Genomic DNA, 13,795 nt, shown 5'->3' on the forward strand with positions numbered 1-13,795 from the left:
AGCAAAGTGGCTCTGGCATATTAGATTAATCTGTTTTATGTCCCTCTTCACCTTTCCGCCTCCCAACGCCTTCTGTTTTTATGAGCAAACTTCAGTAACAACATCGGCGCAGCTGCAGGATTGCTCGAAGGACACGGTGGTTTGAGCAGGACCAATTTTCTCCGCTCCTGAGCTGCTTTTGTCACCAACGTTTTCAGCAGAAAATGCAGTTTGACTCTATCAAAATGTGCTGGGGGAGAACCGCTGACTTCAGTGATAATGTGGTTTTTTTCTGAGCTCTTTTTTACCCGTGCAGGGTCGGTAGCTCTGGACGAACATGCTTCATACATAGATTATTTCACTCTGATTTTCAGCATGTTGTCTACGAAACGCTATTGCTGCCACTGGAGTTTGCACGGGGCTTCGTGGGGCTGTAGGTAGAGATGCTAAAGCCATTAAGTTAAGGGTGATTTTTTTTGTTTCTTGCTGGAAACAGAGCTCAGAGCTCAAAAGGAACCTGAACGGGCCCTTCAGGTCCTGTCGAACATCGATGGGTCACCCAAGGAAGAACCAGGGGGTTTTACAGTGTCATGTTTGGGATGGGGACGTCACGTCTCCGTTTCCTGCTGATCTGCAGGTGGGATCAGACGGAAGGATATAAAGTACGTTTTGTGAGCATGTTTTCTTATCTCTACCAGATGCCGTCTCTGCACTCTCAAAGACCTTGTGAGGTGAAAAAAGAGCGGATTTGTTTGGAGATGAAGCTCTGAAATGCATCTCTATAACTCTGTTTGCTCTCCTGCAGGTGAAGTGGAAAGGGAAGGACCTGTTCGATCTGGTGTGCAGGACGCTGGGACTCCGAGAAACCTGGTTCTTCGGGCTTCAGTACACGATCAAGGATACGGTGGCTTGGCTCAAAATGGACAAGAAGGTTGGAAGCAAATCTCCCTTGAGAGGTCTTGTGGGCTGACAAAGGAGGACGTGCTTTCCTCTTTCTTGGAATGCCCGAGGCTGTGTTATGTGTGCTATTGATGTGAAACGTATTTAAATCTCATCCCCATCTCATCTGTAAGATACACCACCCACTCCAGGTCCTTCCGAGCTGTGAAGCCTCAGATGTTGCCCGCTGAATCCCTGTGAGGGATTTTGGAAGGCAGCTGTGCTGGGATGCTGGGCTTCCCGGTGACGGTAATGAAACCAAAAAGTCTCTTCCATGTCCCTCAATGACAAAACCTTTAGTGGAAAAGTGAAGTGGCATCTTGGCTTCTTTTGTTGTTGAGATGTACAAAGAGCCGGGGGGGGAAAACCAGAGGAGTGAAAAGGAGATGGAGAGGAGGGAGGAAACACTTCCCAAATCTGCAGCCTCCGGGTGGCTGAGGGGTGGGTTAGAGAAGGGAAACGTGGGTCTGGTTGTGTCCAAAGGTTGTTACACTAAAACCAGACGGTAATTGAGACTGAGGGAGGTCCGGGTGTCTCGCATGTCATGCCAGGGTTTTAAACGAAGATGAGTCTGAACTGGACAGTGCCAGCACAATAGGAAGATGGCGAGGAAGGCTGGAACAGCTCTGCTGGGGGACAGGCTGAGAGAGCTGGGGGGTTCAGCTGGAGAAGAGAAGGTCCAGGGAGACCTTATTGTGGCTTTTCTGGACTTAAAAGGGGCTGATAAGAAAGATGGGGAGAGACTTTTGAGCAGAGCCTGTAGTGATAGGACAAGGGGTGATGGTTTTAAACTAAAGGAGGGAGATTCAGGCTGGACATGAGGAAGAAATTGTTGCCCTGAGGGTGGTGAGAGCCTGGCCCAGGTTGGCCAGAGAGGTGGTGGCTGAACCATCCCTGGAGACATCCCAGGCCAGGCTGGACGGGGCTCTGAGCAACCTGAGCTGGTGCAGATGTCCCTGTCATGGCAGGGGGGGCACTGGGGGAGCTGGGGAGGTCCTTCAACACAAACCATCTGTGATTCTAAGGAACCACACTCAAATACAAGAGGAGGTAGCACAGGGAAACAACAAGAAAGTCAGATGGTGGCGTAGCAAGATGGATTATTGCTCTGCGAGGTTTGGAAGGGGCCACGTGCACACAGCAGATCAGGGTCAACCTGTGCTGGCTCATTTCGCATGCTCTTTGTTTCTGCCTTGTTTGTTTTCTTGCATCCTTAGGAGTGTCAAAGACGTTCGTTTGTTTTCTTTTTTTAACCCTGGTTTCTGAGCTACTTAGGTTGGTTTGTCTGTTCTAGACATCTAAACTGCTTGACAAAAGATGTGCTGATCTGAACAGATCTCTTGGCTGCAAGAGACGGTGCTGAAGGAGCTGGAAGGGGTAGCTGAATGGCTCTTGTATCCCACAGGTTCTGGATCACGATGTTCCAACAGAAGAGCCCGTCACCTTTCACTTCCTGGCCAAATTTTATCCTGAGAATGCAGAGGAGGAGCTGGTCCAGGAGATCACACAGCACTTGTTCTTCCTGCAGGTAGGAGCCCTGTACATGGGTTTCCAGCCCAAGGGAGAAGGAGCCGGGATGGGCAGAAGTGCCAGAAGGCTCCAGGGTCAGAAAGTCGGTCAGCGGAGTGTGAATCCTCACCCGCATGTTCACACCTCTCTGAAGGGAGCCGTCCTCAACAGCAACAACTTCTTAAAATAGGTCGGTTTGTCTGGCTGTGGCAGTCACAGATGCCCAGACGCGCAGACCCGGCAAAGCGACTGTCGGGAACGATGAGGTGATTTGTCATGTTAGTGTGTGGTAGCCGGGGACAAGGAATCTGTCAGATGTGGCTGGAGCGACACGCAGAGCCCAGCTGTGCGGGGTGTGGGGTCAGCCATGCCGAGGGCGGCGATCGCCTTCAAACGTGATCCCGTCGGTAGGTGAAACAGGGAATTTCACCCTCCGGGACAGAACGCAGCCAACCTGTTCATGTTCAGGCTGCGCAGCAAGGCTCACCTCTCCGCAAACAGATAACTGGGGCAGAAGAAAATCCCAGAAGCAGAGCAAACGCAGAGGAGAAGGGGAAACCTGACAGTCCCACCTGCCCCAGTGACTCGTGCCCTTATGTTGAGCATTTGGAAGCTGTGGCGAACGCATCTTCAGGCTTTTATTTATTTAAAGTACGCTTCAAAACTTGGTGTCCTGAGAAATGAGCGGAGCTGGTGGCTGGTCACGAGGAGCCGCTGCCGCAGGAGCTCTGCTTCAGATAACATCACTATTCCCTATAGCTGCTCTGCCAACTGCTGTTACAGGGACCATTAGAATAATAATACTAGTAATAGCATAGTCCTAGTCAGACCTCTAGGTACTTTTGAGGTGTTTCAGCTGCTCTGCGGCTGTTAACTTGAAGTTTCTAAAAGAAATACATTATCAAAATTGAAAAAAAAAAGACATAATTATGCTTGTTACACCAAAGTAGGGGCAACCTGGATTTGGATGCCCTTGGAAGCACCACTGTAGACATCAGCGTGCCCGGCCTTGTCACATCGATACCAAAGCGAGCTCACAGCTTCTTGGTGCTCCTCACTCTTCCAAAGTCCATGCTTGTTCTTCAGAGCTGATGGAGCCCTGAATGCAAAATATTGCTGTTAATTTCCAAGGTCTGTCTTCCTCGGGACTATTTCTAAATGTCCCATTTGCCATGCGCTTTATCCTTGACGAGGAAAAGTGCTGTTGGCATCTTTGAAAAGGAAAATTGGGGAGGCAAAGCGGTTAAAGCTGCATTTTATAAATGCAGACTGTGCCTTTTCTGCCGAGATTTCTGATGATGAGAGCAGCCCGCGCTCCTGCAATGCTTATGGGAAACGGGAATACACACAAGCTTGCGAGCTCTCCTGTTTTTATCTCAATGCAGGAGAATATCTTCTGTGACTATGTCATAACCAACTTTGAGGACTCAAAACACGTTACAAATTCAAATTGGTGTTACTGCGTCTCTGTGACAACCCATTTAAGTCTCCCAGAAACAGTATGCTTTTTTTTTCCCCTATCTGCATTCAGGAAAATGAAGCGTGCAAAACCAAAAAGGTATCGAACATGACAGGTTTAATTATTTTTAATGCACAGCAACCAGGAAATGCAAAGCCGTGGCTTTCGGGAGCTCTGTGTTGGTTCCGCAGGGCTTTGCTGCGGACGGCGCTGCCGGGGGGTGACCCCCGCTTGGCACTGGGGGCTTTACCCTCTGGCACAGGTGAGCACTGACTCATAACACTGAATATCCCAGAGCAAAAGCTTTTTGTGCTAAGACTTGCTTCTTTTTTAATATAATGCTATGTATAGATGTCATATCAACCCATAGCTTGTGCCTTAAGAGGTTTTATCTCGGTGTTTACATGCACGACTTTTCCCCCCCTCCTCTCCCTTTGCCTTTAGCGATGGGATGCGGGCTCTGTCGTTTTCCACATACAAATTTAGCTCTTCTCACAGACCTGTCTGAGAAAGGCGGCCTGTGAAAGCCTGAGCCCCTTCCGCGCCACCAGAGACTCCCCGGGCCTGAACTGTAATTAGCGTTAGGAAAATTGGGAACTGTGCGGTTGACAGCTCGAGTGAAAACAAACTGCAGCCATCTGCTGCGGCAGTCGCGCCTCGCGCCGCTCCGCTAAACGCGTGTGTTCTGTGTCCTTCGCTGCTCCGCGCAGGTGAAGAAGCAGATTTTGGATGAGAAGATCTACTGTCCTCCGGAAGCCTCTGTCCTGCTGGCCTCCTACGCCGTGCAAGCCAAGGTAGGACCTGCAGTCACCTGCTGACGCCAGGTTAACGTCACTCCTGCTCAGCGAGGTGCTTTGCCATATATGATACCTGCTTCTTGTCATGGGGGAGAAATTAGGGTTCTGCTTACTGCAGAAAAATGTTGAGATTTTTTAAAGAGAAGCATGACTTAAAGAGGTTGGTGGTGGGTTCACTCTATTATGGGGGAGATGTGCCAAGCGAATGCTGTGAGCTGCTCTCCAGGGCCTGCACCCGTTCCCAACGCGAACGTTCAGACGGGGCCGTATCCGTCGCGGTGCAAACGTCAGGATTGTCCCCTCCCTGGTGACCGTTCACCCGCAGTCTGTGTTCGGAGCTCCAGGGGCAGCTCTGAGGGGCCTGTGCCCAATGCGGAGCAGATGTCAGGAGACTGAGCCCTCGGGAAAGAGACGGAGATTTGAATGGAGTGGGACAGCGGGAGGGCCGGTTCACGCTGGTACCTGTGTGGAGGTCCCACCCGAGCACAGAAACTACAAACTTTATATCTTTGCAGACCATTCAGACCATGATTCAGTCCAATAACAATATTTCACTTTGGCATCTTCTTGCTTCTCATTGAATCTTTTCACTGATTCCACGTGGGCCTTTGTTTTGTTCAGCTGTGGACGTGGTTTATTGTCCATGGCCTTGCAGATACTGTTTTGACTGAATAAATCCTTTCTGCTCAGCAAAGTGCAGAACAGGCCCGTTTTGCAGTTTCTGTGATGTCTCCGCATTAGCCCTGGGTCGCCGTTTCCCCAGTCAGCTCCATTTTTCCCAGCAAAGTGCAAACTGGACCTTATCTCACAAGTGTCCAGTGGAGTTTGTAGTTGCTTTTGGTAAATATGAGCAGAACTTTACAGCTTAAAATTTTAGCAAATCCAGCTTACCAAGTAACGTGAAGCAAAGAGTTTATTGAAAATCATACAGCCTTATGTCTCTAAATAATTTTTACATTTAGCGTGCATCTACTTAAGCTAAATGATTAGTATTGGACTTGAATTGGCTCATCCGCTGGGCGGTGAGTAGTGAGCCCATTGCCGTCCAGCTCACTCATTCAGCAGGAGCTCACAGAGGCTCCTCCAGGCCGTGGTGTTGACAGGACGGAGCGGTTGCCTCGTGGTCATTGCAGACGGTGGGGAAGGTCTGCACGAGGCTCCTGCGCCGCTCGGCACCGCGGTTCCGCTCCGCTCGCCTTCCCCTGGGGCTCCTGGAGGGAGCTCTGCAGTTCTGGCTTTTCCCTCCTCTGGAGCCTGAACTTGGAATTTGTGGGACTATGCTCACAATATTGCCTTCTCCACACTGCTGGCTCCTGGCTGCTTTCAGACATTGGATGGATTTTCGCTTTCTCTTTCCAGGGCTCTGTAGCAAGTGCTGGGCTCGCGAGCTGCGGCGCCTGCTCCAGTGTGTCTTACTGGAGCAGGTGAACTCCCCCAGCCCAGGGTTTTTTGGATCTCCTCCCTGCTCTTGCTGTTGTAGCCAGAGGCAAAGCAGCTGTGGGACTTGCAGCTCTGCTGCTTCCCCAGAATCCTTGCCATCATAATACCTACTTTATTTTGAGTGCTGCAGCTTGTCACATCAATTGCGGCATTAAAGGGCTCTTCCTGGCTTCTCCTTTATCTTGGGTTTGATCTTGGGTGTTTGGCCTCACCAGACAGATGGAAAACTCAGTGGTCATTAAGTTCCCCTCGTTCCTCGGCTGAATTCTGCTCTAGAGCCAGAGCTGATGTGTTTTGCTGAGGGCTTATTTCGCATAACGCTCTTTTCCAGGCTGGAGCTCACAGCCTTGAACACGTGCAGCAGCAGAGGGAGCAGCCCAAGGCTCAGAAATTTGCATGTTCTTGCGGGAGATAAGTGATTTATCCCTGTATACACATACCATGTGCTGCTGCTCAGTTAACAAGTCTCCTTGCTAATCTCTAGTTTATGTGTGTGAAGATAAGGTGTTTGGGAAAGAAGAGGAGGGACCGGAGTCTGATTGCAGCGGAGCCTCATGGTCGGTTCTGACTCTGGATGTGATCTGGGGACCCCAGGCAGGTGGCTCCTCTGTCCCCAATGAGCACGACTGAGAAACAGGGCAGCTCCTGGTTGTGAGATCACCCTGGGTGACAGCGCAGGATGGGATGTGGCTCTGTCCCCTGAAGTCCTGGTCCAGGCCGCCTGGAAATCCAGAGTCCTCTGAGCTTCACCGTGACTTCTTCTGGGTTGCCTGATAATCATACAATCATAGAATGTCCTGAGTTGGAAGGGACCGCCAAGGATCGAGTCCAACGCCTGTCCCTGCACATGACAACCCCAAAATTTATACCATGTGTCTAGGGCCTTGGCCAATTGCTTCTTGAATATTGTCAGGCTTGAGGCCGTGATCTTCTTCCTAAAGCCTCAGCCCCTGTGCGGTTTGGCTGAGTACACAGCGATGTGCTGTGATGATGGGCGTTTGAATTGACTATTAATAGGAAAAGATGTTTTCTCCTCATAGTCAGAATACTGATGAAACCGCTTTTTACTTGAGAGACTCACCAGCCAGGGAAGGACGAGTTGCTTTTAGAAATGCTTCTATCGGTGTGAAACATTCATCACCCTTATTAGAGTGCGCGAGTAAACACTCACTCGGCTTTTTCTCCGTTGACCCTGCTGAGCTGAGGATACGTAGGGGATGACTTTCCCTGTTGCCGAAATGAATAAACCGTTGGGTAAATATTGAGTGCTGGTGACTCTCGGCCCTGACAGCTTGTGCTGGTGAACAGGCTGTGATTTGACACAGGACGGTCACAGAATCCCAGAGTGTCAGGGGTTGGAAGGGACCTGGAAAGCTCATCCAGTGCAATCCCCCCATGGAGCAGGAACACCCAGATGAGGTTACACAGGAAGGTGTCCAGGCGGGTTGGAATGTCTGCACAGAAGGAGACTCCACAACCTCCCTGGGCAGCCTGGGCCAGGCTCTGCCACCCTCACCCCGAACAAGTTTCTTCTCATATTTCAGTGGAACCCCCTGTGTTCCAGTTTGCACCCATTGCCCCTTGTCCTGTCCCTGGTTGTCACCCAGAAGAGCCTGGCTCCATCCTCCTGACACTCCCCCTTTCCATATTGATCCCCAGGAATGAGTCCCCCCTCAGTGTCCTCTTGTCCAGCTCCAGAGCCCCAGCTCCCTCAGCCTTTCCTCACACGGGAGATGCTCCACTCCCTTCAGCATCTTGGTGGCTGCGCTGGACTCTCTCCAGCAGTTCCCTGTCCTGCTGGAACTGAGGGGCCACAACTGGACACAAGATTCCAGGTGTGGTCTCCCCAGGGCAGAGCAGAGGGGCAGGAGAACCTCTCTGACCTACTGACCACCCCCTTCTAACCCACCCCAGGTACCATTGGCTTCCTGGCCACAAGGGCCCAGTGCTGGCTCATGGTCACCCTGCTGTCCCCAGGACCCCCAGGTCCCTTTCCCCTACGCTGCTCTCTAACAGGTCATTCCCCAACTTATACTGGAACCTGGTCGTGCCGTCCCCTTTCCCTTCCCTGCCCCCCATGCACTCAGCAGGAGCTCAGACGTGCGGTTCTGACCTTGCACGTCCTGATTCTGCACACAGATTGTGAGAAGGTGGAGGAGGAACGTCTCTGCTGATCTTTGCTTTTGTGTCTGCATCAGACATCACTCCTCACTGCCCCTCCGGGCAGGGTTTCCCCTTCTGCCTTTTTTGGGCTTTTTGTCAGCAAAGGAGAAAGCTGAAAGCACGCCTGTGTTACAGAGCTGGGAAGAAAGATGTTGCAGGTCATCTCCTTCCAGTTAAACAGGGTAATGATGTCCGTTCTGGACAAGAAAGCAGCCACCAAACGTAGTAATTTCACTAATAACAAGCTGATTTGCATGATTAAGGGCATAATAGCCTGACATGGCAGGGCGTTTGCAGCCATTTGATTGACAGCCAGGTTGGTTTGTACCGCTGTTGCACACCTACCTGCAATAACAAAGTAAGCCTGCGGGTCATAAAAATAAAAGCCTATTTATTTCTGTATTGTTGTATCCATTTGGGGAATTACTCTGTGTTTTCCCCTCCGGCCCTGCGTTCAAACCACCCACACCGCTTGCTGATGTTGGAGGCGGTTCAGGTTTTAAATAGCCGGGAGAGACGGGGAATCTACTGAAAAACACGTCCTGGCAGAAAATAGGAATAAAATAGTAATGTCGAGGAGGTGCTTCCATTTTTTGCCCCTTAAATGCAGATCGCTGCGTGTTCAGCTCTTCAGATCTTCCAGCACTAGCAAAGAGCTCTTTTATTATTGTTTTTTTCCCCCAAAACAAGCAACACTTGGTGTTAATAGTTAGAGGCTGAACATACCTGTGTTTATCCACACAGGTGCATGAGTGAGGTAAAGGCAACTTCCACGCGTAACAATGAATGTTAATGGTATAGTTCAATTAGCAGGAGCTGAAATTCCATGGCAGTTTTGAAGTAATGATTTAATTGAAAAGTTCCTTACAGTATGTTTGGCGAATTGTTTGAGCCACCATATACTGCAATACATAAGCCATTGGTTGATTTCTGACTTGTGAATAATTAATGTTCTCATACGTACTCTCAGTACAATTATTCCTTTGGGACGGGGCAATATTTCTCACCACGTGAAAATCCCATAATCCGTACTTAGTCTTGGATCTCCACGGTAGATCACAACAAAAAATAATCGCGTTAATCCTATTTGCTGTTATTTTCGTCACCTAAAAGTGGTTTATTTTGTGCCTCTCCAAGGTTATTGGAGTTGTTTGCTTTGCTGTTTCTATTGCTGTTCCCTTTCTCCTCTCCGAGGAGCTCCCAGCATCCATAGACCTTTGAAGACAGAGATTTGCCGCTGCTCAGCACCTTCCCGCGTGAAATCCGTGGTGGATTTGTTCTATTAATTGAAATCCGAGTCAGTGCTGATCGTTCCGTGCTTTCTTCGCATCTGCATTGGCTCCAGATCAATATTTGCGTCTTTAATCCCCACTTGTCATCTACGAAACATTGCTCGCTGGGCCACGGAGAGGATGTGTGTGTAGATTTGATGCTAAGCTCTGGTTTTAGTGTACAGCGTGATGGTTTTGGTATTAAAAGGAGCCTGGTATGGAAAGTTTCCCGACTTATTACGTGACTGCCATGTGTGACTCGGTCTGGCTTTAGGAATCGTCACCGTTTTGTACTTTCAGAGCTCGGGTCCCTCAGCAAAGCGGGAGGGAAGGGCCGTCCCCTTACAAAATGAGCGACTTGAGCAAACGCCGTCAGGTCCCGTGTCACCGGGTAATGTCACCGCACGAGTCCTGTTTGCCAGGTGGATGAATATCGCAGCATTTCATCTCCGTGCCTCACATCCATCGGCCTCTTCTCTGAACTCGCTTGGTTATTCGAGGTGCCGTTTTCTGGCTGTTTCCTGCCCTCCTAAGCTGTACAGGAGGCACATTCATTTTCACATGCACTGCAGGGACACTTGGCTTTTCAATCCGTTAATAAGCACTTTTATTTCTCAATCACTTTATGTGCTGCTCAAAAAGATGTAAATCTAAACAAATACCAGTAATTACTGGAGGCACTTAACAAGTCTGAATTGCATTCCTTGACACAGTTGAGCAACAGACCCTCCGGCAGAAAAGCCAACACCTGCCCGAGAGGAGTCTGTCAGACTCCTGGAATTGTTATTATATTTGTTCGTCAGGGTGGTGAGTAGCAGCGGAGAAGCTGCCATCTGCCTCAGTCGAGTGACTGGTGTCAATCAATCTTTGGGGACAGGTCTTTGTTCATATCTTGGTCTGTCCCGCTACCGTTGGGACAGCAGGGACCGCTCAGCTGTACAGTCTTTCCCTGCGTTGCAGGAAGTGATTTCTGGGCATGGTAATTAAAGGAGAATAAAATCGTTCAGGTGGAAGGGACCTACAACGATCATCAGGTCCAACTGGTGGATGGATGGGGGACGTCAACTGATGGTGTGAAGTTTTGTTCTGCTTCCATCTCTGATGCATGAGCAGGAGGAGGATGTTTCCATTTGCAATCAAATGACACAGAATCACAGAGTCCCAGAATGTCAGGGGTTGGAAGGGCCCTGGCAAGCTCATCCAGTGCAATCCCCCCATGGAGCAGGAACACCCAGATGAGGTTACACAGGAAGGTGTCCAGGCGGGTTGGAATGTCTGCACAGAAGGAGACTCCACAACCCCCCTGGGCAGCCTGGGCCAGTGTTCTGTCACCCTTACTGAGAAGTTTCTTCTCAGATTTATGTGGAACCTCCTGTGTTCCAATTTGAACCCATTGCCCCTTGTCCTATCATTGGTTGGCTCCATCCACCTGACACTCCCCCTTTCCATATTGATCCCCGTGAATGAGTCACCCCTCAGTGTCCTCTTGTCCAGCTCCAGAGCCCCAGCTCCCTCAGCCTTTCCTCACACGGGAGATGCTCCACTCCCTGCAGCATCTTGGTGGCTGCGCTGGACTCTCTGCAGCAGTTCCCTGTCCTGCTGGAACTGAGGGGCCACAACTGGACACAAGATTCCAGGTGTGGTCTCCCCAGGGCAGAGCAGAGGGGCAGCAGAACCTCTCTGACCTACTGACCACCCCCTTCTAACCCACCCCAGGTACCATTGGCTTCTTGGCCACAAGGGCCCAGTGCTGGCTCATGGTCACCCTGCTGTCCCCAGGACGGCCAGGTCCCTTTCCCCTACACTGCTCTCTAATAGGTCATTCCCCAACTTACACTGAAACCTGGGGTTGTTCCTGCCCAGATTCAAGACTCTACACTTGCCCTTGTTATGTTGCATTAAATGTTTCCGTGCCCAGCTCTCCAGCCTGTCCAGGTCTCTGGATGGCAGCACAGCTTCCAGTGTCAGCCACTCCTCCCAGCTTGGACAGACTACAGTTACTGAATGTGCTGAGCAGTGTTTGTTCTCAGCCAGGGCTGTGATGTGAAGGGTGTGAGCACTCTGCGGTTGTTCTCTCCCTAAGGGGTGGCTGTGTAAGGGTGAAGAGTTTTACTTGCCCGTCTTGCTAACGGTGTTTGCGCTTCTTTCCAGTACGGTGATTACGATCCCAACGTGCACAAGCGAGGCTTCTTGGCGCAAGAGGAGCTGCTTCCCAAGCGGGTAAGGAGCTCGGCCGAGTGGAGGAACGGGTTCCGAAGCCTGGAGGTGTCTTATTTAGTGCTAGAGTCAGGTTATGGTTGGACTTGATGATCCTGAGGGTCTCTTCCAACTGAAAGTATTCTATGATTCTATTAATAACAGAGCCCTTTGCAGCGAGCAGCCGTGTGAGGCGCACCCTGCTTCACCTTCCTTGGCTTTCCTTACCGAGGCAAACAATCCAAACAGATGGATTGAGGGAGGAGAATTCAATTTCTTTCTGACATATTTAATAAAACCAGAAGTAAATGTTTTCTTTCTTTTCACGGTTTCATCCTGGGGATGGGGGGTGTGCTGTGTTTTTGGGAGGGTTGAGTGTGTCCTGCTGAGAGTCGCCTGTCCTGAGGTCAGACATGGGGTCAGGGGGGTTTTTTTGGGACTTGGGTGTGTTTCTGGCTTGTTCGCTGGCTGAGGAGGCTGTGACTAGAGCCGCAGTGTGACCTGGTCTTTGTTTCCCCACGTATCGCAGGTAATAAACCTGTACCAGATGACTCCGGAGATGTGGGAGGAGAGGATCACGGCCTGGTACGCGGAGCACCGCGGCAGAGCCAGGTCAGCGTGGCTGGAGCGGCGGGCCGGGCTCGGTCCCCTCGCCTGCAGAGTCCCCGGGGTCTGGGGAGCGATGGGCTCTGGGGACAGCGGGGTTAATCCCGCACGCCTGTGAGCGCTCTGCGTGTGTCCTTGTGTCCCCTGGTCACCGGCAGGGTCCTCCAGAGACTTTGGGACTGATGCTCGGTAAGGGACAACCCACAGAGGGGTGCCCAGGCGGTCAGGGTGCTTTTTGGACCAGGAAAATACGTGGGAATTCAGAGTAATGAGGCATATTGCTGCCTCAGGTGGTAAAAAGCTCTTTGTGGGGAATAAGCTCCAGACAGATCTGAACCATCAGCCTCTCAGTCAGGGATTTTCTCTGTATGCTTAAGGGATCGGGAGCTGTACAAAGTGGGGCTCCAAGGGCCGCGTCTCGCTGGGCAGGCGGCAGCGGCCGCTCAGATGCCGCAAGCTGCAGAGTGGGATTTGCTCTTGGGCTTTATTGATCCTGGCAGCAAAGACAGACTTGACCTGTGCGGCAGAGACAGTCCAGGCTTTAAAACCCTGTGTGTGCTTAGGATCAGAAAGAGCCGCCGTCCCCCTCGCTGAGCTCCTGCCAAACACCGTAATGCTGGCCTTTTTGTGTCTGACAGAGATGAAGCAGAGATGGAGTATCTGAAGATAGCTCAGGACTTGGAGATGTACGGAGTCAACTATTTTGCGATTAGGGTGAGTGCAGGTTGTGGGTTGTGTTTTCTTGCCAGCGTAGCTCTTGTGTTAACCCTGGTGGGTCAATGCTCAGCGCCGCTTGATGAATGTAACAATAGTTCATGTCAGACCCTCCGAGTGGAATAAAGGGGTTTTCTGCTCTTTCCTCCCGTAGAATAAAAAGGGCACCGAACTGCTCCTTGGAGTCGACGCCTTGGGTCTTCACATTTATGACCCAGACAACAGGTTGACCCCTAAAATCTCCTTCCCGTGGAATGAGATCCGGAATATCTCGTACAGCGATAAAGAGGTACGAATGCATCTCCCATGTTCCCTGAGAGCACTGAGAACACGGTTGCCATTTAAAATGATTTCTCTTGGCCTCTCTGTTGTGCTTGCTATCGCCAGCTTAGCTAAGAGCAGCTCAGCTTCTCCAGTGGAAACCTTCCTGAAACCTTCCAGGAGTGGGCGTATGTGGGGTCAGCTGGGAGCTCTTCTCTGCTTTGGCTTTAGAGTATGTTCAAAACATAATATTACGGCTGATGTGCTCAGCCCAAATATCAAAGCTCAGAAGTCGAGATCTCTGCTTTACTGGATATATTACAGTGTAATACATTACTGTGTATATATCCTGTAGTATGAAATACAGTGAGATGTATTCCTGGTGAGAAAAGCTCTTGCGTCTTGCCATATCTTTACATCATCTTGAGTTTTCAAGCTGCTGGGTTTGGCATAACAGCTGG

At 50.6% G+C, this 13,795-nt stretch overlaps 1 protein-coding gene across 4 annotated transcripts in view; it reads left to right on the forward strand.

The window, feature by feature from the left end:
* The window catches only part of NF2 (NF2, moesin-ezrin-radixin like (MERLIN) tumor suppressor), a 51,107-nt gene that overhangs the window by 10,305 nt on the left and 27,007 nt on the right, over nt 1–13,795 (forward strand). For all 4 annotated transcript variants that reach the window (XM_082066655.1, XM_082066653.1, XM_082066656.1 and 1 more), the window contains exons 2-8: nt 785–910; nt 2,324–2,446; nt 4,597–4,680; nt 11,709–11,777; nt 12,283–12,365; nt 12,998–13,073; nt 13,228–13,362. In XM_082066655.1, the coding sequence (XP_081922781.1) occupies nt 785–910; nt 2,324–2,446; nt 4,597–4,680; nt 11,709–11,777; nt 12,283–12,365; nt 12,998–13,073; nt 13,228–13,362 (696 nt within the window). The remainder of the gene's footprint in view (nt 1–784; nt 911–2,323; nt 2,447–4,596; nt 4,681–11,708; nt 11,778–12,282; nt 12,366–12,997; nt 13,074–13,227; nt 13,363–13,795) is intronic.

This window comes from Streptopelia decaocto, assembly GCF_964273445.1.
Source record: "Streptopelia decaocto genome assembly, chromosome: 15".
Classification (NCBI taxonomy): Eukaryota; Metazoa; Chordata; class Aves; order Columbiformes; family Columbidae; genus Streptopelia; species Streptopelia decaocto.